Source organism: Gobio gobio, assembly GCF_949357685.1.
Source record: "Gobio gobio genome assembly, chromosome: 5".
Classification (NCBI taxonomy): domain Eukaryota; kingdom Metazoa; phylum Chordata; class Actinopteri; order Cypriniformes; family Gobionidae; genus Gobio; species Gobio gobio.
This window is the reverse complement of record NC_137101.1, coordinates 2,853,625-2,880,406: the sequence shown is the minus strand read 5'-3', so window position 1 is coordinate 2,880,406 and position 26,782 is coordinate 2,853,625. Positions and strand designations below refer to the sequence as shown.

Here is a 26,782-nt window from a genome sequence, read left to right as displayed (position 1 = left end):
CTCGTCTGATGATCCTGCGTTGTGGATCCAGTCCAGGACGATCAAAGTCACGCTGCTGAACATCACCACGATGCCCATGGCGAGGAACAACGACGCCTGAGAAGAGCGAGAGTGTGATGAGAGTCTCGTCCACATGAACACACACACACACACACACACACACACACACACACACGCGCGAGTCTCTTACCCCGATCTTCTGCACAGATTTCATGGACTCTTTCTTCACCAGTCTGATGTAGAAGGCAGACGGCAGGATGAAGATCAGCATAGCGGCAGCGGACGCACCTTCAGAGATGGGAAATACTCAAACGTTAATGTACATAAACGCTGAAAAATAACTACAGTGGAAATTTAAATATTGTATAAATCAAGTTGTGAATAGAGGGTTATTCATTTATTTATAAAATATTAAAAACTTAAACTTATTTTATGTGTAAGTTGAGGTACTAAAATAACTCAAAAAACCTATATTGTAAAAAAGAAATTTTTATTTCATTGAAATAAAATATAAAACAAATTGACAGTAATTTTTAAGTTCTAAAATAACTAAAGTGGAAAGATCAATTAATAAAAACAATACTGTTAAAATTATTTTTCAGTTGTAAAATAAACATATAAATATTAAAAACTTAAAACATATTTTTTGTTTACGTTCAATTTCTAAAATAATTAAAACTTTTTTATGTTGTAATTTTTTTTAAAGTTGTAAAAAACATTTTCCTTACTTATTTAATTTAAATAAAATATTTTAAAAAACGTAAACTTTTTTTTTAGAGAGTTTACACTAATTTTTGTTTAAGATGAAATACTAAAATGGAAATAAAAATATATTGTAAAAATATTTTTCAAAGCTTGTAAAATAAACATTCATTGAGACTAATTAAACAATTTTTGTACTAAAATAGCAAAGTTCATAAAAACTTTATTGTAAAAACGTATTGTTTTTACGTTGTGAAAAACATCTTTCATTACTTGAAATAAAATAAACATTAATTTTTATTTCAGATAGTTGACACAAATTTTTCACACACCACTAAAATGGAAATAAAAATTAATAAAAATGACAACTGATTAAGTTGAAAATAGAGTTGGAAAATAAACATTAATTGAAATAAAATATTAAAAATGTAATCTTATTTTTTGTTTAAGTTGAGGTACTAAAATAACTAAAACTGAAATATACATTAATAAAAAAACTATATTGTAAAAAATTATTTTTGAAAGTTGTAAAAAACATTTTCGTTACTTGAAATACAAAACTTTAATAGAAATAAAATATAAACATTTTTTTCAGATAGTTGACACTAATTTTCAAAGTTCAAGCACTAAAATAATATAAATATAAATTAATAAAAACAATACTGTAAAATGATTTTTCAAAGTTGTAAAATAAACATTAATTGAAAAATAAATATTAAAAACTTAAAAAAATTTTTTTGTTTAAGTTGAAGTACTAAAATAACTTAAAAAATAATAATAATATATATATATATATATATATATATAAATGTTTTACTTGAAATAAAATATATAAAAAAGTCAACTTATTTTTTCAGATAATTGAGACTAATTTGTAAGTCCTAAAATAACTCAAATGCAAATAAAATTAATAAAAAAAATACTGTAAAAATTGTTTTTTCAAAGTTGTAAAATAAACATTAATTGAAATATGATATTAAAAAATGTAAAAAAAAAATTAGTTTACGTTCAATTTCTAAAATAAGTAAAACGGAAATAAAAATGTATAAAAACTATATTGTAAAAGTGTTTTCTTTTTTTAAGTTGTAAGAAGAAACATTTTGGTTAATTGAAATATAATATAAACTTCATTTTATTTCAGATGGGTTTTTAAAAAATATTTTTTTCAAAGTTGTATATAAAACAGAGACTTCTGGAGTACGTTTAACAAGAAACTCATATTTCAGTTTTCTACTTCAGACACGTGTTGTTTGCCATTTCCTGTGTGAAATTTGCTCAAATTGTATCAAAGTAAATCCTACACCATTTTGTGTGTGTGTATATAGAACACTTAAAAACAATGATAAAAACCCACCGATGAATCCGAAGATGTCTCTGATGGTGGGCACGAAGATGACGAGGATGTTGACGCAGACCAGCAAAGCGACGGTGATGCAGATGTGGCGCGGCCAGCTGAAGTCTTTAGAGGCGCCCAGAAGCTGGTTCACTGAGGTGCGGATCTGAGGCAGAGAACACACCCTCCATTAACACACCTGCCCCGCGTGTGTGTGTGTGTGTGAGTGTGTGTGTGTGTGCTGGAGTACTCACGGGGAACAGAACCACGGGCACTGTGAGCGTCACGGCGGTCAGGACGGCGAAGCGCACGATCAGAAGCACCAGGTCAAAATTGTAGACCTTTGAGTAAGTGTGCAGGAGCTCAGGCTCGACATTCACTGTCAAACACAAACACAACACTCACAATAAACTACTGTTCTAACATCAGATTTTCATTTACATTTTTCATTATTTTGTTGGCCATTTTTTTAGTTAATCTACATATTTGTATTCATTTGAATCAGTTTTAGTTCTTCACGTTCTAAAATAAAAGCACTAAATGGAAATGAGGAATGTTGCCTCTGCAACTATCTGAAATAAAATAAGCCTTTTAAATATATATTTTCATTTCAGTAATTTTGTTGTGTTTTTTGACCATTTTTCTAGTTTTAGATTTTAAATTAATTATAATATATTTTTCTATTAATTTTAATCAGGTTTACTTCTAGTTATTTTGCAAATTAAAGTTCTAAAATATAACAAAATGAAAATGAGAAATGTTGCCTTGCCAACTAGCTGAAATAAAATAAGCTTTTTATTTATTTTACTATTTTCATTTGTGTAATTTTGTTGTGTATTTGGCTTTTAGTGTTTTTTTTTATATGTATATATTTGTATACATTTTTAATCCTTTTTAATTTTAGTACTTCAAGTTCTAAAAAAACTCTAAATGGAAATGAGAAATGTTCCCTTGGCAATGAGCTGAAATAAAATACGCCTTTTTTTATATTTTCCATTTTATATTTTAGCGAGTTTTAGTCATTTTGTTGCGTTTTTGGCTATTTTTTAAGTTTTTGATATATATATATATATATATATATATATATAATTTTTATATATATATATATATATATATATATATATATATATATATATATATATATATATATATATATATATATATATATATATATATATGTATATATATATATATATATAATTTTTTTATATATATATATAATTTTTAATCAGTTTTGCTTTGAGGTATTTGGCAATTAAAGTACTAAAATAAAGTATAAATAAATAAAATAACTAAAAGAAAATTATTAATTTTATTTCAACTATTAGCAAATAAAATAAAATAAATAATTTTCCATTATTACATTATACCATTTTATTTTAGGCCTTTTTAGTTTATGAAATTTAAAAAAATATGTTTATATTTTTATTAATTTTAATCACTTTTAATTTGAGTTATTTTAGTACTTCAAGTTGTTATATAAAAACAAATAAAAAAATAAAAAATTAGGAAATGAGAAATGCTGCATTGGGAACGAACTGAAATGAAATAAGCCTTTTTATATATTTTTTATTTTCATTTTAGTAATTTTATTGTGTATTTGGTTTTTATTTTAATTTTATTTCTCCTAATATATGCACAAAAAAATATATAATTTACAATCAGTTTGAGTTATTTCAGTCAAATAAGTTTTACTTCAAGATAAAATATAAATAAAAACACTCAATGGAAATGAGAAATGTTTAATGTTTAAGCTGTTTATAAAATAAGCTTATTTATGTTTCAGTTTAGTTATGTTTGCATGGTTTTGTAATTTTTTCTAAAATATGTATATATTTTTTATTAATTTACAATCATTTTGAGTTATTTTAGCTTTACTTAAACACTAAATGGAAATGGGAAATGTTTCATTGGCAACTATCTGAAATAAATTAATCTTATTTATGTTTTAGTTTAGTTGCATTTGTATGGTTTTAGTTTGAGTTACTCTACTCTGAACGGTACAAACCCCGTTTTATTGTCAACAAGTCGTGTTATAACTTTGTCCAGAACATCAAACAACACAAAAATGTTTATTTTTCCTTCGCCGAGTCTGAGAAATCCCTCCGTTACATAACGCTTCCTGTCTATCAGCTGCAGCTGAACGTCTCTCACCCTTTCCCAAAACTTCAAAACAGACGGGAGGTTCAGCGCTGGCCTTCTGCCGGCTCAATCCGGAGCGCTTTAGCGGACACACCTCCGATTAAAACAAACAGCCTCACTCTACCCTTCAGCCCAGTATTGGCCTATCAAATGTGTCGTAACGTGTTTTGGAAGCGGCTCAGGCCCTGATGTGGCCGTGCGTCTGCGTTCTGCTCACCGTTGAAGGTCAGGTACCCGAACAGCGCAGCCAGCAGATACATGATAAACATTCCCAGGAACGACACATTCGCCACGTTCTGCATCTTCTTTCGGGAACGACTGCGGATGGAAAGGTGGAGAAAGAGTTAATCAGCTTTCCCAGGATTCATTCTTGATCATAAACTCACAATAAAGCAACTAAGAGGACCTATTATGCTTTTTTTCTTTGGTGGGTAATGCTGCTGTAAAAGCTCTGCAAACGTCACAATATTCCTCATTTAAAGGTGCAGTGTGTAAGTTTTAGCGGCATCTTGTGGTGAGGTTGTGAATTGCGACCGCCCCCTCCCTTTTCGAAGCTACGGTGGCCGACACGGGACAAAAATATCGTCTGAGACAGCAGAGAGTAGCTAGCGCTCTGAAGAGAAGTTTGTCCGTTTAGGGCTACCGTAGAAACATTGCGGCACAAAATGGCGGCTTTACTGTACCCGCGGTGTGTGTAGATAGAAACGGCTCATTCTAATGTAATAAAATTAGGGCTGTCAAAAGGTTAATCGCGATTAATCGCATCCAAAATAAAAGTTTGTGTTTACATAATATATGTGTGTGTTAATTATTATTTATATATAAATACACACACATTCATGTATATATTTAAGAAATATTTGCATGTATATACATTTATATAATATATATAAATATAAATGTTTTATATATAAAAATATTTTTTTCTTAAATATATACATGCTTGTGTGTGTATTTATATATAAATAATAATTAACAGAGTACACACACATATATTATGTTAACACAAACTTTTATTATGGATGCGATTAATTGCGATTAATCTTTTCACAGCCCTAGTCTTTATACAAACATAGTTTTGCATATTATATTGCATATCAGTCAATATATCCTCATAAATATTACACACTGCACCTTTAAATAATGAATAAGCAGAATAAAGGGGCGGGGCCTGGTTGAGTTAGTTAGTAGTGTGTTATGGTAAGGGGCGGGACATTTTCCAAACACGCTGGAAGCGCTTGAGCGATCACAACACACTCCTCCAGCCAACCAATCAGAGCACATTGTGCTTTTGAGAGGCGGGGCTTCATAGAGACAGGAAGTAAATAGAGCGTTACTGACAGACTAGGAAGAGAGGAGCCGCAACAATGGAGGATATGAGGGAAATAATAAACATTCAAGCCCCCCCCCCAAAACAAATCAAGCATAACAGGTCCTCTTTAAATATTTAATATTAAAGCGTAAATGTTACTCACTCTTTGAGCTCCGCGTACATGGGCAGGATTGCCGGGTGGCACACGAATGCAAAGGTCAAAATGGGCACCGCATACACAGTCTAAGACACAACAATAAAGTCAGATCACCGCACATTCGTCTCACTCAAATGCAAATATGTGAATGCAAATATCCGCGTGGCACCTGTGAGTTAAAGACGAAGTATTTGGGTTTGCAGCACTCTTCTTCAGTGGTGTTGACCTGCGGCTGGGACACGTTCACTGTGATGTTAATGAAGTTCTCCGGTAATGGACAGGGGATCTGGAACTTCTTGTAGATCACCTGAGGAACAAAAGCAAGAGGGAATGTCCCGTCAGACTAACAATAGCAGCTCGTGTACCATTCGCTCTCATTTGCATGTGTTCATTAGCATTTTGATGATTATCTGAGTACTCACCACAATGAGGAAGAACACCATACACAACAAAGAGAAACCGCTAGTGTAGCCTAGATAACCTGGAAGAGACACACACCAATAAAGGTCAGCACAAAACACACTAAACACACACTTGAAATTCTAATTACATTTATTTGTATTATGTAACATTTTTAATAATAATAATAATAATTAGTATTATTAATTTAATTCTAATAATACTTGTATTTATTATTTTATTCATAATTGTATTACTATTTTTGTGATAATTTTCACCTATATATTTTTTTCTCAAATTGTATTATACTTTATTTTTATTAATAATTTAAATGTTATAATAATAATAGTATTATTATAAAACAAATACATCAATTATAAAATGTTATTTATTATTTTAATAATTATCTTATTCATTTATTATTAACACATACTTTTCACCCTCATGTTTGTTCCACAATTTTATTTTATTATTTTTTATAATAATAACAACAACAAAATTATAATAATTATGTAATTAAGATATTTTTATTTTATTAAACATTTTATTAATTTATTATTATCACAAAAATTGTCACAATTCAAATATATATATAATTTATAATTATTATTATATAATATATTTTTTATTTATAATTTAACATTTGAAAATAGTATTATTTATTTAATTCTAATAATAATTGTATTAATAATTAATATTTTAAAATTGTATTCATAATTCAACAATTAATTGTATTCTATTTACAAGTAATATTTTTGTGATTTGTTATGTTATTTATAGTTAATAATGTAACTATTCTAATAATAATGATTGTTTTTATAAAATAAATACATAAAATATAAATAATGTTATTTATTATTTTATTAATTATTTTATTCATAATTTTTTACAATTTTATTAATAATTCAACACTTAATTGTTTTATTTACAATATTTCTGTGATTTTTTCCATTTGATTTATTAATAATTAAACTATTATAATAATAATAATTATTATTATAATAAAATAAATACATAAAGTATAAATAATGTTATATTTTATTTTATTAATTATTTTATTCATAATTTTTTACAATTGTATTCATAATTCAACAATTAATTGTATTTATTTGCAAGTAATATTTTTGTGATTTTTTATTTTATTTATAATAATTATTATTATTATAAAATAAATAAATAAATATATAAAATATAACTAATGTTATTTATTATTTTAACTATTATTTTAGTTATTTATTATTAACACAAATACTTTCCACCCTCACGTTTGTTCTACAATTTTATGTTTTGTATAATATATATATATATATATATATACAATTTTATAATAATTTTAGGGTTACACTTTATTTTAAGGTGTAATTATATATTTAAGTACTGAATAATAATAATAATGAACTACATGTACTTACTATAGGGTTAGGGTTATTTGCATGCAATTATGCACAAAGTATAGTCATTTCTATAGTAACTACATGCGACGTGTCACAAAGAGATTGTAAAATAAAGTCTTAATATGAATTAAACTGAATCTTAAATGATGTTTTTGTCCCGCGAGCACACTTACCGAGGTTTTTAAGCAGCGAGAGTGGCAGTATGATGCTGACGGTGACGATCAGAACCAGATAATCTCCGTTAGTGTACCACGCACTGCAAAACACACCACAAAGATTGACATCAGCGCTGAGGAAGTGACACGCAGCTGTTCTGCAACATCCTGTTTCAAAACGGGCATTGCGTTTCGGTTCTATCTGGGGCCGTGTATTGTGTTGTTTTGTGCGCAGGGGCCTTCGGGCTCCATGTAGGGGTCTGAATCTTTCATGTCAGTGTTTGTTGTATTAGGTCACTGTCACGAAGCTCTCAATCGACGTCTTTGAGCAGACGTTCAGACCCCCCCGGCCGGACAGCTGTACAATGAAGCGCTCACACTGTTCTAGCGCTGAAAAACATTCCAGCGCAACAACAACAACAACATCAGCCGGTGAAATCTTACTTGTCATTGGGGTCCAAGAAGGCCTTAATGACGATGGGCAGCTCGTACTTCACGATGTAGAGGTAGCTCGCCATTGCTGGGATTTAAAACAGAGTTTGAACACACGTTAGTGCCGTAAACCAAACCAAAGTCCCGTGTTATCTGCACGTTCACACGATTGGCCGTACCTCCAAAGTTCTGCATGGTGATAGAGCAAGACGCTGCCAGCTTTCCTGGAATCCCGAAGGCTTTGTACCCCAGCTGTTCGTACACCAGAGAACCTGGACGGACGAGGTCAGAGAGTTAAAACTCATACAGTTAAAGATCACACATGCTCACAGTGTCTGAGAGACGCTAACCTCCTTCATTGGCCGTTTTGAGCAGCAAATGGACAGAGTATAGTGAGAAAATGGCCACCGCAACCAGCAGGATCCTGCAGAAAAGAACAAAAAAACACACAAAAGTTGAAGTCTCAGTTGCAAAACAAGCAGAATGTGAACTGCAATTGATTATACGGTTGAAAAAGTGTTATCAAAGATCGGAAAAAAACAAGCACATATCCCAGTTAACAGGGAACGTTCTTAGAAGGTTACGAACAAAACGTTAATAGAACGAGTTACTGGTTGCACCAGCTGAGTTACAACTTGACGTGAACAGGCGCTAAGTTACAACTACTGATCCATCATTAATGAACAACTACACTGGAACAAATGAGTAGCGAGGTATTAACACTCTAGTAACTACTATTAACTAACGAGAAACTCTGATTTACGAATTAGTAAGTAATAGCGCTCAGTTCAATGTGGTAGTTCACTATTAGCTAATTAACGACTACATTTTTTTTCCCAGAACTCCCAGATAACTACTAAGAACTACTATCTACAGGTTCATAATGAACATGAATAATGCATATGTATGTAAATGTATGTATAATTAATTATACGGTGAAGGTCATAGTAACCCACTAGTAATGACTCAAGTGTTACTACATCCTTCAGAAGGAATTACTAATGATTTGGATCGGTTTTCTAACTCTGTAGTAATGACTGAAGTCATTGAAAGCTTTTGAGTTTTTTGTAAGGTTTTGGATAGTAACACTTGAGTAATTACTAGTGGGTTACCATGATCTTCCCTTTAGAATGAACTAATCATTCCTTTAGAAGGATGTAGTAACACCTGAGTAATTACTAGTGGGTCACCATGATCGTCCCTTTAGAATGAATTGTATATTTTGCATTATTCATCTTAATTATGAACTTGTAGAAAATAATAGTAGTTATTGATTAGCTAATAGTGTTCTACCACATTTGACTAAGCGCTATTACTAACTCATTTATTAATCAGAGTTTCTTGTTAGGTAATAGTAGTTACTAGAGTGTTAATATTGCGTTACTCACTTGTTCCGGTGTAGTTATTCATTATTGATGGATCAGTATTCTAAAGTGTTACTAAATATTTTTGCATTGCACCATTAAACTTAGTCGTAACTCGTTAAAAGCGTAAACTCGGTAAAAGCGTTTTGGAATAAAACAGCAGACAGACTGAACTGCATCATCAATGTATAAAAGGCATTACATTTTCAGAGAGAAAACATTATGTGAATAGATAACTTTATTAGCGGCTCTTCAACACGAACCCTAAAATGTCAGATAAAATCAGTCATAATCATAAAATGTATTTATCGATCCTTATTTATATTGTTTCCTTTGCTTACGTGAGAAAAAAGAAGTAGCTGCTGGTGCAACAGGTCTTTAATAATGCTCTCGAAACGTCAGCATCAATACATCGATTATGCAATGTTCTTTTTCCGAGGCGTTTGTTTTAAATGCCACCACTTGTTTCGCAATGTTCAGAAATGTAACATTCCTAAAATGTTTGAAGAATGGTCAAGTGGAATGTTTTAAAACATTTAAAAAGCAACGTTTGGAGCGTTCTCAGAAAACTCATGTTGACTTTAAATGAGATGTCCATGTAGACTAGATGACCTCAACTCAAACCCGCCCGACAACTGGACATAATGGACTCTCTGTAATGCGTCACACACACACACACACAAACACGCATGTGTTTATAATAGAGGGAGGTGACTGAGGATTAGACCTGATTATATTCTCACACACTCATTCATTCCACCGTGTGCAGCTCGCTTGATCCCATTATAACCGAGTGACCTTCAGTAGATTTCCATTTCACATGCATGGAGACATCACATCTTTACTATTTAACCCATTCATCGACCACTTCAATTAAACCAAGCCAGGTCTATTTATTATTTCAGTGCATTTGCTGGTTTAAAATCATTTAGGATTATATTGTCCACCTTGATTTATCGGTCACTGGAAATCCCATTTCGCTTAACCAAGAAATAAGTCATTCTTTGATGGATGATTTGGCATCCGGCGTTAAACACGCATCCATCACTTTTATTTAACTCGCACATGGCTTTGTTTGTAAACACTAAGAAGAAGCAGGACTTCCACTGATCAGAGCCGGACTGACTAGTAGATTCACACCAATCAGAATCTGAGGCAAAAACTGGACTCATAATTATCCTAATCAGGGTATTTAGCAGTCCTGTAAATTGGGGACAATTGCGTACATACTTTTAGCTGACAAAAATACATCCAAAGAACGTTTCACTAACGTTTTCCATTGAGTTATGAACGTTTTTTCGTACTCTAAACGTCCAGTTTTGTTTTTAAAATGTTTTAAAAAGGTTTTTTTTTGTTCTTGGTTGTGCGAACGTTAAGGGAACATTACGTTTTATCATTCTGGAAGAACGTCTGTTCGTAACGTTGAGAGAACCTTGACAGAACGTTCTGAGAACATTATTAAAGAGCAGATGATGTTGAACAAACGTTCTATTAACGTTACTGGAAGAACATTTGTTTATAACGTCGAGACAACCTTGACAGAACGTTCTGAGAACATTATCAAAGACCAGATAATTTTGAACGAACGTTCTACTAACGTTACTGGAAGAACGTTTGTTTATAACGTTGAGACAACCTTGACAGAACGTTCTGAGAACATTATTAATTCTCAGATGAATTTGAACGAACGTTTTACTAACGTTACAGGAAAAACGTTTGCTCATAACATTAAGACAACCTTGACAGAACGTTCGGAGAACATTATTAATTCTCAGATGAATTTGAACGAACGTTTTATTAACGTTACAGGAAAAACGTTTGCTCATAACATTAAGACAACCTTGACAGAACGTTCTGAGAACACTATTAATTCTCAGATGAATTTGAACGAACGTTTTACTAACGTTACAGGAAAAACGTTTGCTCATAACATTAAGACAACCTTGACAGAACGTTCTGAGAACATTATTAATTCTCAGATGAATTTGAACGAACGTTTTATTAACGTTACAGGAAAAACGTTTGCTCATAACATTAAGACAACCTTGACAGAACGTTCTGAGAACACTATTAATTCTCAGATGAATTTGAACGAACGTTTTACTAACGTTACAGGAAAAACGTTTGCTCATAACATTAAGACAACCTTGACAGAACGTTCTGAGAACATTATTAATTCTCCGATGAATTTGAATGAACGTTTTACTAACGTTACAGGAAAAACGTTTGCTCATAACATTAAGACAATCTTGACAGAACGTTCTGAGAACATTATTAATTCTCAGATGAATTTGAACGAACGTTTTATTAACGTTACAGGAAAAACGTTTGCTCATAACGTTAAGACAACCTTGACAGAACGTTCTGAGAACATTATTAATTCTCAGATGAATTTGAACGAACGTTTTATTAACGTTACAGGAAAAACGTTTGCTCATAACATTAAGACAACCTTGACAGAACGTTCTGAGAACATTATTAATTCTCAGATGAATTTGAACGAACGTTTTACTAACGTTACAGGAAAAACGTTTGCTCATAACATTAAGACAACCTTGACAGAACGTTCTGAGAACATTATTAATTCTCAGATGAATTTGAACGAACGTTTTATTAACGTTACAGGAAAAACGTTTGCTCATAACATTAAGACAACCTTGACAGAACGTTCTGAGAACATTATTAATTCTCAGATGAATTTGAACGAACGTTTTATTAACGTTACAGGAAAAACGTTTGGTCATAACATTAAGACAACCTTGACAGAACGTTCTGAGAACATTATTAATTCTCAGATGAATTTGAACGAACGTTTTATTAACGTTACAGGAAAAACGTTTGCTCATAACATTAAGACAACCTTGACAGAACGTTCTGAGAACATTATTAATTCTCAGATGAATTTGAACGAACGTTTTACTAACGTTACAGGAAAAACGTTTGCTCATAACATTAAGACAACCTTGACAGAACGTTCTGAGAACATTATTAATTCTCAGATGAATTTGAACGAACGTTTTACTAACGTTACAGGAAAAACGTTTGCTCATAACATTAAGACAACCTTGACAGAACGTTCTGAGAACACTATTAATTCTCAGATGAATTTGAACGAACGTTTTACTAACGTTACAGGAAAAACGTTTGCTCATAACATTAAGACAACCTTGACAGAACGTTCTGAGAACATTATTAATTCTCAGATGAATTTGAACGAATGTTACAGGAAGAAAGTTTGCTCATAACGTTGAGACAACCTTGACAGAACGTTCTGAGAACATTATTAATTCTCAGATGAATTTGAACGAACGTTACAGGAAGAACGTTTGCTCATAACGTTGTGAGAACGTCGTCTGTTAGCTGAGAATGTCTTAAACTCACTGCTAACACTTTAAAACCAAACTAGAAAAGTGGGTGTTAACCACATCTGTTATCAGCTCATGCAAATGTGCATGTAAATTCTTTCAAACTGAGGTGTTTTGGCCGTTCGGAATGAGGTAAAACTCAATAATACTCACACAAACATGGCGATGCCAGTATTAGCCATGGCGTAGGAAAGTCCCAGTATCCCGCTTCCCATGATGGCATTGCCCAAGTTAAACACGGACATCCCAAATGTCGCCGAGCCTTGACTCTGAAGAACAATAATATTACAGCGAGAGTTATAATGTGATGTTTAAGTGCCATCTCTGATTAATAAAACAGATGAACTACTTACATATTCCTCTTCATATTTCTTCTTGCCCAAGTGATGATCAGACAGGAAGTTCTGGCTTTCGGCGTCCACATCGGTGTATTGCATTCTGTAATCACACCCGTACATTAGATATGAGAGATGACTTATTAACAAATGGCGACTTGTCGAGGTCAAATGATGCAGGTTTTACCCGTTGAAAGGGACTTTGGCGGGACAGTCCTGATAACTCGTGTAGTCGTTGCTGTTGGAACTGGTGCTGTCCATGTCTGGAGCGATGTTAAAACGACTCATCTTTGTATTTACAGGGATTTTGCTCATTCTGCAATGAAAAAAAACACCAATTTATGTTCAGCCGTAACATTGTGGGAGGCTTTAAATGGGGTTTTTGTGTAAAAAATTCTCCATTTGACTGATATTGTTTACCAACATTCACCCTTATCCATGTAGTGCTTCTTTAATATTATGTAAAGTGATAAATGTCACAGAAAAATGTCAGAAAAGCGCCTGAAAACTTGTGTTTGCGCCCAGAAACCCGTCAATGCGCGCTCCTTTCCCTGCGTTTAGCAAAATGCGCGCCCCCCCCCCATGGCTCAGCGGAGCCGCGCCTCAGCACCGCAGCCGAGCATCAGGTCACGTGACCCACCAGAGCCGACAGCCGAGTGGAAAATTACAAACCGGCTCCGACAACAGATCAGCACGCGCCGCATCCGCCGCATCGTCATAAACTATTTATACGGTGTCTGATCACTCTATATTTATATATAGTCGGAACAAAATGATTATACACCCCAATTAAGGTGTTAATTCTTGATTAACGCATTTAAACACATTCTGATGACCATTTTACTCCTTGAAACGGCAACTTAAATGTTGAATTAACATTTAGGCTACACCACAAACACATATAAATAATTATATAAGATCAAATAATAATATTGCTAGAATGACAAACAAAACAAAATTATGCAGATGCTCTGTGTGAAGCAGACGCCCCCGCGTTTACCAACAAATCAACGGACAAATTAAACGACATCACCCAAAAATAACACTAAATACAATAAACGATGTAGCTAACTTAATATATATATAGTTTTCCAAAAAAGATTAATTTTTAGCATTATTTAGAGTTGCGCAAGCGCATGTGTGTTTAGTGAATGAATTGAATTCCTTTTACACGGATGTGTAGAAAAAAAAAGATGATGAAACACAAATGAGTCACGACGAGGAAAGAAAGATCTAAAGCAACACAAGACAAACCAAAATTAGTTTTTTAACATTAATTAAAATAAACAGTGAGATCTGTGGAGAAGAAAAGATAATGTCCAACCGAATGACATCTTACCTCAGGAATTAAAGGAGAAAATCCGTTTCTTCAGCTCCGGAATGAATGGAGAAAATACGTTAAATTAAACCCTCCCAGACGTGAAGAATGTTCCAGCGATCAATTACAAAAAACCGATTGATCCTTCAGGAATGTACCGTGATGGATAACAAATAAATATCAATTAATCATAAATACTGTACATACAATTTGTAATACTAATATTATTGTTAAAGATGAACGGAGATGTCCGCTGGGCGCGTCCGGTATCACTGTCGTGTTCTGATGCTGCTGAATGACGGTTTATATCCGCCGGTCGCGTTGCATCAGCCGTGACTGTGGGCGGGGTCTATGCGGGCTTGTATACAAACACTGAGCCTCAGCCACCCAGCCCTGACCCAGACGAGATTGGCGCTCTTTCCCTGCCTCAGGAAGGCTTTCGACGTTTTCTTCCTACTCGTAGAATATTAAAACCACTCAATAAACCAAATTTAATACCACAATTGTTCCTCCTAGACAGCAATGAGAGCGAATGTAATGTGGACGCTTAAAAATAAAGGTTTCAAAATGGGGTGCCATATTTCGGTGCCCTCAGTGAATACTTCTTAGAAGAATCATTTTCCTAGTGCTAAATAACCTTTAAATGGTTCATAGAATGCCAATATACCTCACATTACAGTCAGTTTCGCTAAAATATCTTGTATTTTAATCATATTTGAGACCAAAATGATCTGAGCTGCTGTTCGCATTCTTGTTATACCTGTTTGTCGCTTGAAATGTCAAGTCAGTGTTTCTCGGTAGGCAGAAATTTGGTTTAATGGAGCACTAAGATCCTAGTAACTTCACTGTATGGCAACAATTGACACATTTATATCTTAATTTTTTTAAAGTTTGAAAGAAATGTAGCATTAAAAATGTTTTTATTCCATGTGCGCAGTAAAATGTGACCACAAAACCAGTCGTAAGGGACTTTTTGTTTTATTTGAAGCTGAATAAATACGTTTTCCATTGATGTATGGTTTGTTTGGACAATATTTGTCCGAGATACAACAATGTGAGGGTGCAAAATAATTGAGAAAATCTCCTGAAGTCCTTAGCAATGCATATTGAAAAGTCATTGTTTTTGACACCTCACTGTTTTTTCAGTAGACAGAAATTAGGTTAGAAGGACCAAAAAGATCCAAGTAATCTCACTGTACGCCAAGAATTGACAAATTTTTATCTTAACTTTTTTAAAGTTTGAAAGAAATGTAGCACTAAAAAAAATTGTATTCCATGTGCGCAATGAAATATTTTTAATATGTGACCACAAACAAGTCATAAGGGACTTCTTGTTTTATTTGAAGCTGAATAAATACGTTTTCCATTGATGTATGGTTTGTTAGGACAATATTTGTGAGATACAACTATCTGACGGTGCAAAGTAATCAAAATATTGAGAAAATCTCCTTTAAAGTTGTTCAAATGAAGTCCTTAACAATGCATATAATACATTTACGAAAGGAAATTTACAAAATCTCTTCATGGGACATGATCTTAATATCCTACTGATTTTTGGCATAAAAGAAAGATTGGTAATTTTGACCCATACAATGCATTGTTGGCTATTAATACACCCGTGAGACGCATGACTGGTTTTTGTAGTCCAGGGTCACATATTTTGGTATCTTGGAGGCCTATTATCTGTGTAGAATGAACTGAATTTCTCAATGAATGCTCTCTGAAATTCGTCTAAAAATTACACACAATTTGACTTCAGAGAAACCACAGACATGCCACAACCCACCGTACGCCCTACATTACATACAGGCAGACTCAGAGGTTGCTCAGCGTACTCACCTTATTTTTTTCCACAGAAGTTCCTCCTAAAATGAGAGACGTTAGACTTTAAATGTCATTTCTGTCTACTTTTCTATGGGAGTGAATAAGATCATGAGACCACATGATTTTGATGCCGAAGAGAGGGGGAAAAAAAGGAGGATATTTTTTTTTTTTTTTTACGAAAAGAGGAACTTCTGACACAATGACAGATTAAACATGTCAGGGAATGAGTGCGCCCCGCACTGCTTTGGGTCACTGCAGACAAGGGCAACCGAGTTGAGTTTGTTGTTTCGCTCCCAGCATAACTTAAACGAATCACTCGCCTGACCACCTTTGCACAGAAGTTCTTCGTCACCCCCCGATCGGCCAAATCCCACCAGTGGAAGTGGACCAGGGCCGTACGGGACTCCGGTCTACGGTGATTTACCCTCGGATTAAGGGCCACGGCAGCCAAAGTTCACAAAGGAACACGGATGCTGGAATGTCTGACCTATTGAAACAGGCCATGGGGCCCCAGGCGACGCCCCGACTCCATAGGTAAGACTGGATCAACAAAAGCATTTTTCTGTCTCCACACTGTGTGAAAAATGGATGGAAGAAATCCCAGCTCTGCCCAGGGGCGTCACTAGGCCAATTTTAGGGGGGGGGGGGGGGGGATTAACTCCGTAATCTGTACACTAATTAATAATCGCATCAGTCCCCTTTAACACTCATATGAAACTGGCAGCAGGCTTCGGCTCATCCCCGTATTTTAGTCTGTGTTATTCAGTGTGTTCTTCATCCGCAGCAGCGTCAAAATCAGAGGACAACACGTGTGCATGTTATGATATCTGCAACTGTGTAGGTCTTTGTCATAAATGCAGTATAAGGGCGTTTTCACACCTGAGGGTCCGCACCGAGGTCAATGTGTTAATACATTTTTATACTAGGGCTGTCAAAAGATTAATCCCGATTAATCGCATCCAAAATAAAAGTTTGTGTTTACATAATATATGTGTGTGTACTCTGTTAATTATTATTTATATGTAAATACACACACATTCATGTATATATTTAAGAAATATTTGCATGTATATACTGTATATACATTTATATCATCTATAATATATATAAATGTTTTATATATAAAAATAGTATTTTTTTCTTAAAGGGTTAGTTCACCGAAAAATGAAAATTCTGTCATTAATTACTTCCCCTCATGTCGTTGGACACCCGTCAGACCTCTGTTCATCTTCAGACACAAATGAAGATATTTTAGTGTAAATCTGATGGCTCTGAAAGGCCTCCATTGGCTCAATGCACGGTTCACTCTCAAGACCCTTAAAAGACACTAAAGACGTCGTTACAAAGTCCATCTCACTACAGTGGTTCTACAATAACTTTATGAATCGGCGACAATAGTTTTTGTGCGCAAAAAACCCCCTAAATAACGACTTATATAGTGATGACGATTTCAAAACACGGCCTCATGAAGCTTCGAAGCGTTATGAATCAGTGAGTCGATTCAGCGGTTTGGATCGCCAAATTTCAGTAGTTTGACACACGATCCGAATCATGAATCGACTCACTGATTCATAACGCTTCGAAGCTTCATGATGCCGTGTTTTGAAATCGTCATCACTATATAAGTCGTTATTTAGGGTTTTTTTGCGCACAAAAACTATTCTCGCTGATTCATAAAGTTATTGTAGAGCCGCTGTAGTGAGATGGACTTTGTAACGACGTCTTTAGTGTCTTTTAAGGGTCTTGAGAGTGAACCGTGCATTGAGCCAATGGAGGCCTTTCAGAGCATCAGATTTACACTAAAATATCTTCATTTGTGTCTGAAGATGAACGGAGGTCTGACGGGTGTCCAACGACATGAGGGTGAGGAATTAATGACAGAATTTTCATTTTTGGCTGAACTAACCCTTTAAATATATACATGCGTTTTTGTGTATTTATATATAAATAATAATTAACAGAGTACACACACATATATTATGTAAACACAAACTTTTATTTTGGATGCGATTAATCTTTTGACAGCCCTATCTATATACATTTGGTTAGTTTTGGTTTGGTTTCACATTGCAGTTATGCGAGCGCACTAAAGAACTGTACATAACACACTTGCGTCCTGTCGTCTTCATCATCTCGTTTTTAAACAGACGTGCTTCTGACGTCAGCGTCTTTGACAAGATGAATGAACAGACGCATATTGTTGCCACTAGTGAACACTAGTATTGCTTGACTATCTTTTAGTTTCGAATTGTTTGGTTTAAAAGTGGACATTTCAATCTTTCTACACACATATTTCTCATGTCTGTGAGGCTGAGTTTGGGTTTATTTATGAGACGTGTTCAAGAGCAATCGTGATCGCGCCGGCGCCTTCATGTCACGATTATTGTCTGCTATCGCCGATTTGCTTCTTATTTATTAAATCCAGGCGATTGGCTGATGTAACATTGATTAAAATTAATATACAATTTATACAAAACGAAATTGACTTTAAAGAAAGGCAAAACTTAATGAAGTGGTCAAAATTATCTCTGACTTTCTGTCTTCTGACATATTGCGCATCTTTGCACTTTTCATAATCAATATAGACGAGATGAAAAATAACATTATAATATTTAAACATAAACAGGAACTTCCTGTAAATGCTCTGAAAGTCCGAACCGTACAGAAAATGCTTTCACACTAGAAACGGACCAAACGTTTGTTCAGTTTGATCCGGACCGAGGCGACTTCTTTTCTTCAGACCAAATGACGTCCGTTTGGTCCGGACCGTGATCTTTTCAAAATTACTGGAGGTTGTACACCAGTAATTTTGATTCGGACCAAACTGATAAGTCCGAAAATCCGAACCAAACAAGGCAGGCGTGAAAGGGCCCTTAATAATATAATGCGGGAGCAATTCAAGAAGCTTTTTCATGCACAGTAAAATCTTTACTCATTTGTTTATAAAAATTCCTTTCATCTAAATTAGATTAGATTAGATTAGATTCAACTTTATTATCATTACACAAGTACAAGTACAAGGCAACGAAATGCAGTTTAGGTCTAACCAGAAGTGCAATAGCAGCAAGTGCAGGATATACAACGTTTGCATAAGTGCAGGACATAGATATGTACTGAATATATATAAATATATCTATAAATAGAGAGATGGTTATTACTATAAACAGAATTTACAGGTGAATATGTACAGTGAATAAAATACAGATGGTTAATACTATAAATAGAATGCATAATAAATGCATGCGACTTTGTGTTGTACAGTGCAATTGTTAAAATTTGTTACAATATTAATTTTATAATAAATCAAAAGCAAAACATAAAAGAAATATAAAAGGGAGTGGAAATGACGTACGAGTGGTCCTATGCTGCCATCTACTGGTTATAGTGGTACTCTCATGTCATTTTCGTGTTAAAAGTGTGTGTTTTCCAGCAGGTGACAGAAATCATCCACTAAACCATGGCACATTTGACATGTTATCTCCATGAGTGAAAATTATAAATGATCTTTTTTAAAGTCAATTTAACTGCGAAAAAATTTATGAAAAAACACATAATGCCAATTTAGACAATTACAGTAATATAAAGTTGGCATTTCATAGAATTGTTTGTTAAATCCTTGATTATTTAAAAAAAACACACAAAAAAAACAGAAAACACAGTATTTGGTTAAAAAAATGGAAATAATGGAATTGAGAGAGGGAGAAAAAAATATATTTTCATAGGGCCATAAACATGTAATTTGAAAATAAAACTTTTAATAAATTATTGGTAATTTTTATTTTCATGATTTCAATTAATTAGACATGCTTTATGTTAACTAAAATTTAAATAAAAAAAAAAAAGAACGGAATTTTGGAAAAAATAAATAAAAACCTAATAAATTATTGTTAAATTGCATGTGTATATATTTAGGATTTTTTTCCATGATTTCAATTAATTAGACATGCTTTTTGATTACTAAAATGTAATTTAATCATTAAAATGTGAATCCCCAAAAATAAATAAAGGTTTAAAAAAAAAAAACGTATTTCAAAGGGCCCTAATTAAGTTAGAAGATACACAAGTTTGCATCTACAATCAGATTTTATAGCATTTATTTCCTCTGCAGAACAGCTCAACATTGCTTTCCACTTCATTCATTCAGATAATACCAATCCATTAGTTTTATCTGAAGTAACGTTTTCTGAAACGTGGTCTCAAAATGTTCATGTTATTCATTGAACGAATATTCTTTTTTTTTTTGTTTAGCAGGTAGAACCTCTATTATTGGCAATAACCTCAAACATTTACTCACCCTCATGCCAATCCAAACCTGACTTTCTTTCTTCTGTGGAGCATTGGAAAAATAAGTGTTTGAAACTGCATGATGAATTTTATTGCTTTTTTTTTGGTTTGGGGGTAATGCATGTTTAAGAGATATTTTCACCAAAATGTTCTCTTGCATCTCATAAGTCCAAAGAATATTTGCTCCGGAACATCCTGGAAGGTTTCCTGCAAACTTGAGATGGGCAGCAATGTTTTTTCTTCTGGAAATCAGTGCTTTTCTCTCTGATAACCTCCCACGAACACTGTGTTTTTCTTATGCTAGACTGGCGTTATCATGTGTCGTGATATCTCAATTCTGTCACCTGTTGGAGGTTTTTACAGTTTACCATCACACCGATCTTTGTAGGACGCCCTGTCCCATGGAGAGCTATAGTGGTGCTGGATTTCTTCCTTTGGATAAACTATCTTCCTGACTGAGTTCCAAGTACATATAAATCCTTTTGCAAACCCTCGCCCGCCCTCTGAACTGCTTCACCTCTTCTCCAGAGCTGAAAAAAGCAGGTAACCGAAATGTTTAGTGTGTGAAAGGGCAAACTAAACCCATGGCTTTTTCTGAGCCGCAGATGTAAATTAAACATCTTGTTCTGTAAATACTTGAGGGAGGCACGGTTTACTTATTCGGTCAGGTAGGTTTTTGGTTGATTTCTTTTATTAGATGGAGTTATCTACCTATTTTTGTGAGTTTACATCAGAATTGCGAGATAATGGCCCCTATTTTAACGATATGAGTGCACGACGCAGGTGCTCTTAGGGCGTGTCCGAATCCACTTTTGCTAGTTTAACGACGGGAAAAGCAGTCGGTGCACCCGGCGCATGGTCCAAAAGGGTCGTCCCTCATCTCTTAGTGAGTCATGGGTGTGTTTTGGGCGTAACGTGAAAAAAAAAACAATCAGAGTCTCATCTCCCTTTCCCTTTAAAAGCCAATTTCGCATGGTTAATTCGCTATTTACATGTGAGCGGAAAAACTGAACACTTCTCCAGAGAGGAATCCTTTTATTTTTAATATTTGGCATGTGTGTGTGTGCGTGTTGTGCACCGCCTATAGGCGCATATTACTAACACATCCTTTAAATAACACAAACAATACTGCGCTATTGACTTTAGAGTAGGTTTGTGTTGGTCAATGGCAAATAAATTGTCGTTTTTAGTTCCTCAAAATAGCAACACGCCAACAATGCGCCTGAACACACCTGGTTTTCAGACCCAGACGCCCATGGGTGAACAGATGCTCCAGTGCATTTGCTATTTAATAATGGTAATGGAGGCCAGCTAGTAGTCATTTTGCGAGTAAACCTCACTCCTGATGCTAGGTGTTGCAGCCTTTAGCCTCCTTGTTAGAGCATCCGACTCTCATGCCAGCGGACCCAGGTTCGAGTCCCGCTTGGAGCAGGCAGGTTCGAACAGGAGGGGTTAAATTGGTGCCGTGACCCGGATGGGAGTGAGGATTAGGGGGGTGAGTGTAACGAAGGCCAGCTAGTAGTCGCTATGCGAGTAAACCTCACTCCCCTGATCTCAAGAGATGCTCTAGCGACTGACACTAGAGGTTGCAGCCGTTAGCCTCCTTGTCAGAGCATCCAACTCTTATTGTGAGGCGGACCCGGGTTCGAGTCTCGCTCGGAGTGGGCGGTTCGAACAGGAGGGGTTAAATTGGTGCCGTGACCCGGATGGGAGTGAGGTTTAGGGGGGTGAGTGTAACGAAGGCCAGCTAGTAGTTGCTGTGCGAGTAAACCTCACTCCCCTGATCTCAAGAGATGCTCTAGTGACTGACACTAGGGGTTGCAGCCTTTAGCCTCCTTGTTAGAGCATCCGACTCTCATGCCGGCGGACACAGGTTCGAGTCCCGCTTGGAGCAGGCAGGTTCGAACAGGAGGGGTTAAATTGGTGCCGTGACCCGGATGGGAGTGAGGATTAGGGGGTGAGTGTAACGAAGGCCAGCTAGTAGTCACTGTGCGAGTAAACCTCACTCCCCTGATCTCAAGAGACGCTCTAGTGGCTGAAGTTACAGCCTTTAGCCTCCTTGTTACTATGCGTTCACACCGCCACCGGCAAGAGCGTCAAAGTGGCCGGAAGTTATTCATTTTTAATGGGAGCCGGTGGCAAGTTCCGGCGCATCTTGGATGATTGGGGTGTTGAGGAGAGTTGAAATCAGGTCAACTTTATGGTAATGAGCTATGACGTGGTTCGGCAGCAACCAATCGGAATGTAGAAGTGCTCCACTTGAGAGGATCCCAGAGAACGCAGTCCAGTAAACTTTGGTTCCCACCACATTAGTTCCAAAGCAAAATGGAGGAGAGGTTCATCATTGCTGTGGCGGGTTTGATAAGAAGGCGCGCATTACTATGTATATAGGCAGCTTTTTCACGCTAGAACGCTTGTTTTTCAGCGGGAATGCAATTAATTTGCTCAAAACAACCCTGATTTGACCAAATGCATTAATGCTGCACTTCAACCAGGACAGTTATTGTAATGTAGGCTGCACACAAATTAATGTTAATTAAAGACCACGGCTAGTAAACGTCCCCTATGCTTTAAACTCATATAAACGTAACGATGAACACAAAAGCCACACCACACAAATGGCTTTTAACAGGTTTATTTCGTTAGCAAACATGTAACTATAATTGTTAAGTTGTTGCGTGGTGCTGGATGTGAAAATGAGAACTGCGTCGGGCTGAAACTAGCAAAGATTGCGTCTGCGGTCGCATTGCGCCGAGTGTATGAGATATAAAGTCAGAACTGTGAGATAAAAAGTCGCAATTACCTTTTTAATTTTTTTTATTCTGTGGCGGAGTTAAGCGTTCTACCTCTAGTCTGCGTGGCGAATGGCTTTTCTTCCAGGTAAAGTTCTGAAACCCCACTGAAATGAAAAGAAAATTAAAATGTTAAAGGGAAGGTTCTGGAGAACTTCTGTGTATTTCTTGGTTTTCAGAGCACGGGGGTCCGTGAGAGAGAAGACATCCCGCCGGTCCCCTGCAGAGCAGGCCAGAGGTCGGCTCATCTTCCCCCGGCTCCTGGCTCACTCTTATATAATCATTTTATCCCCTCGAATTAAACAAACAGCCGCCTGCTGTCCGCACTCATGGGAACCTCACGCTATGCACATCACTTCAACAGCAAAATGCCTCATAATAATAGGCCCCGCTGAGGCCACCAGCGCTGGAAATCTGTCAGACTGATGTTATCCTATAATAGAAAATCTATGATCTGTGACTATTGGCATTGATGGTTGCATGACGAGCTTTTCTCCATGTTCATCTCTCTTGAGTGTGTAATGTTGCTGTTTGAGCATTAAAAAAGCTGATAATAATTAATACGCAGAATAAAGGGGCGGGGCCTGGTTGAGTTAGTAGTGAGTTGAAACCATAGACTGTGAAAAAATATGGACGAAATGTCCGTGACGTCACCCATAGGATTCTGAAGAGCAGTTTTGAAGCGTAAAGTCGGGTTGAGCTGGCCGTCGCCATCTTGGCAGCGCGTGATTCCCGGATAACAGAAAATGGGCAAAGAGGCGGGATGTGGGCGGAGCCTAAGTGACTAACAGACAGCAGACAAACGGCAATCCACCTGTCACTCAAAGTGGCCACACCCTTAATTATGCAGGACTTTAAGGCTTTATATAATGTAAAAGAATGAGTTATTAAATAATTCACCCCCCTCACAGTCGTTATGAAGGGCAAAATTAGCCGTATAGACCAAAACCCCAATGTGTCGCAGATTGTAAACATGTGTTCTTCTGCTGTAAAGTTGGGCATTTTAACATGAGCTCAATGAGATTCTGCTCCTTCTGGAGTCTGTCTCTAGTGGCCAGTCCATGAATTACAGTTTAAGTCACTTCCGTATTAGCTTTAAGAGAAACTGAGGGAGGTGCCGCTTGGTTATGGTAAGGGTGGGACATTTCCCAAACACGCTGGAAGCGCTTGACCAATCACAACACACTGCTCCAGCCGACCAATCAGAGCACATTGTGCTTTTCAGAAGGCGGGGCTTCAACTAAACAGAGCGTTACTCACAGACTGGGAAGAAAGGAGCCGCAACAATGGAGAATATGAGGAAATAATCAACATTCTCTCTAGTAGAGCCCAAACACAACATCAAGATGTGTAAAATAGCCTCTTTCCATTTCACAAAAGGTTCTTTCTAGTGAAAAAAATATGTTTTTTAGATTATTAAAAAATATATATTTTAGGAACTGATCACTGAAAGGTTCTTAGGGGAACCAAGAATGGTTCTTCTGGACATTAGATGAGTGTAGATGTAATTTACACCACAAACATTAAATATCACAGGCAGTACCGTCGCTGTGCCAAAGTAAAGTGACAGCTGACTTGATGATGTAAAGCCAATAATTACAGTTCATGTTTTTGTCCGTCAAAATACTATAATAGTTAAAAGACATAGCTATTATTCTGCTTGTTAAAAATTTATTATACAGTAACTTGCGATATTTCTCTGTGCGTGAGACTGTGATTCATGCGCATGCATTATTCACAGTCCATTCAAATTCTGATTTTGGCCGCCTCTGATCAAACGGGTCAAACCATAGATATTACCAAAGAAGTTCAAGTAAATACGCTAGAAATCTGCATTTATTGCATGGACGGAGAAAGCATGAACGCCTGTATTTCATCTTACGGTACGCACAAAAGGTTTGTTATTTAACACTATTAATAAAGTTAACAAATAGCTTCTGAAGTCATGATTTAAAAAACACAGCGTCTCGTGAGGGAAACTTGAGAAACACAATAAAAAGTAGGGCACTGGGACGTTATACCAGGAAGATGGCGGTACACATGTCCTCTCGCTCATGGACTCGCATTAATATCGTCAGCACTATCATCACTTCTGTCGGGTTATCATGTTTCTGATGTGTACCGGAAAACAAACGCGACACAGACACACTGTAAACCCTAATGCTCAAAACTATTCATTGGTTTGAGTAGAGCCAACTCAAATTATACAGAATAATTCAAAGAAATTAACTTTTGAGTTCTCAAAACGGACGCATTTTAAGTAATCTGAATGGTTTCGTTGTTTTGAGTTTTATGAACTTGTTTCTTTCAATTTAGACTAACTTAAATTTAACCAAAACTGGCCTGGGATTTTTATTTCACTCAAAAGGGGCTGTAAATGCCAAAATTAAGTGTTATATTATGTTATTTTTGTGTGTAAGATTAACGTTAAGAGGGAGATTTAGTAGTGTTTAACGTATTGTTATGCTAGTTTAGAAGTGTGTTGGTTCTGACTGCCGCAATTTTTTTGAGTTTTGCAAACTTATTCAGATTTACAGTGCAGGAAGTGAAATGCAACTGTGCAAATACGTGCATTTCACTGATGTTTTGTGCGGCCTTACTAGTGTGTGTGTCTGTTTCTGAACACCTGCAAGCCAAGTTTTGCACCGAGGGTCACAGTAAGATGAGATTTGAAATATATTTAGGTCAATGGGTAACAGGAGGTTAGCACAACTGCAGAGTTTAACTCTCAGAATCTCTTCATCAGCATCTGTGACAGTTTCAATTTCAATGTGCGAAAGCTTGAATCCCGTTTGGAGAGAAAAACCAGCATGATGGTCCAGGCCGGCTGATGCTGGTCTGACTGAAACAAAAGCAGTATCCAAAATATCATACCAACACACAAAATCCAGCCTTCCTGTAACTCAAACTGCACAACATTGCGCTAGCAAAGTCAAGGTCATGGGTTTGATTACTAGTGAACATTGTAAACCCTAATAAGATTGCAAAATTTAGGATGGAAAATGAGGAGCTTTTAAGTTATCAAGCTCAAAGATTAGCTTTATTCCAATTAAAGTAGATTAGTTCACTTTAAAATGAACATTTCCTGATGATTTCCTCATCCCGATCTCATCCAAGATGCTCATGTCTTTCTTTCTTCAGTCGAAAATAATTTTTTTTTTTTACGTATTTTCCTCCACATAATGGACTTCAATGGGAACCAACGGTTGAAGGTCCAAATCAATGCAGTTTCAAAGGAAGGGCTTCAGAGGCTCTGCACGATCCCAGACGAGGAATAGGGTCTGATCTAGCCAAACCATCGGACACATTTTCTTTAAAAAAATACAAATTTATATATATTTAACCACAAACGCTCGACTTCGGTGCTTCTTCACAACGTATGACGCCATCACGTTGGAAAGGTCACGCGTGACGTCGGTCGAAGTACCGACCCAGTGCCGGAAAACTCCATCTCATGTTCTCCTCCAGCTTCAA

General features: G+C 35.7%; 1 protein-coding gene across 1 annotated transcript in view; it reads right to left on the bottom strand.

The window, feature by feature from the left end:
- The window catches only part of slc38a2 (solute carrier family 38 member 2), a 15,832-nt gene extending 1,127 nt beyond the window's left edge, over nt 1-14,705 (bottom strand). Inside the window, exons 1-16 of the mRNA XM_079818156.1 lie at nt 14,430-14,705; nt 13,278-13,406; nt 13,109-13,193; nt 12,909-13,024; nt 8,377-8,450; nt 8,206-8,298; nt 8,039-8,114; nt 7,613-7,695; nt 6,069-6,127; nt 5,816-5,953; nt 5,653-5,732; nt 4,395-4,495; nt 2,290-2,414; nt 2,057-2,201; nt 191-288; nt 1-96 (exon numbers count right to left, since the gene is read on the bottom strand). The exon at nt 1-96 is cut by the window's left edge and continues 1,127 nt beyond it. Of these exons, the coding sequence (XP_079674282.1) occupies nt 1-96; nt 191-288; nt 2,057-2,201; nt 2,290-2,414; nt 4,395-4,495; nt 5,653-5,732; nt 5,816-5,953; nt 6,069-6,127; nt 7,613-7,695; nt 8,039-8,114; nt 8,206-8,298; nt 8,377-8,450; nt 12,909-13,024; nt 13,109-13,193; nt 13,278-13,405 (1,497 nt within the window). The 5' untranslated portion in view covers nt 13,406; nt 14,430-14,705. The remainder of the gene's footprint in view (nt 97-190; nt 289-2,056; nt 2,202-2,289; nt 2,415-4,394; nt 4,496-5,652; nt 5,733-5,815; nt 5,954-6,068; nt 6,128-7,612; nt 7,696-8,038; nt 8,115-8,205; nt 8,299-8,376; nt 8,451-12,908; nt 13,025-13,108; nt 13,194-13,277; nt 13,407-14,429) is intronic.
- Between the last annotated feature and the right edge of the window lie 12,077 nt (nt 14,706-26,782).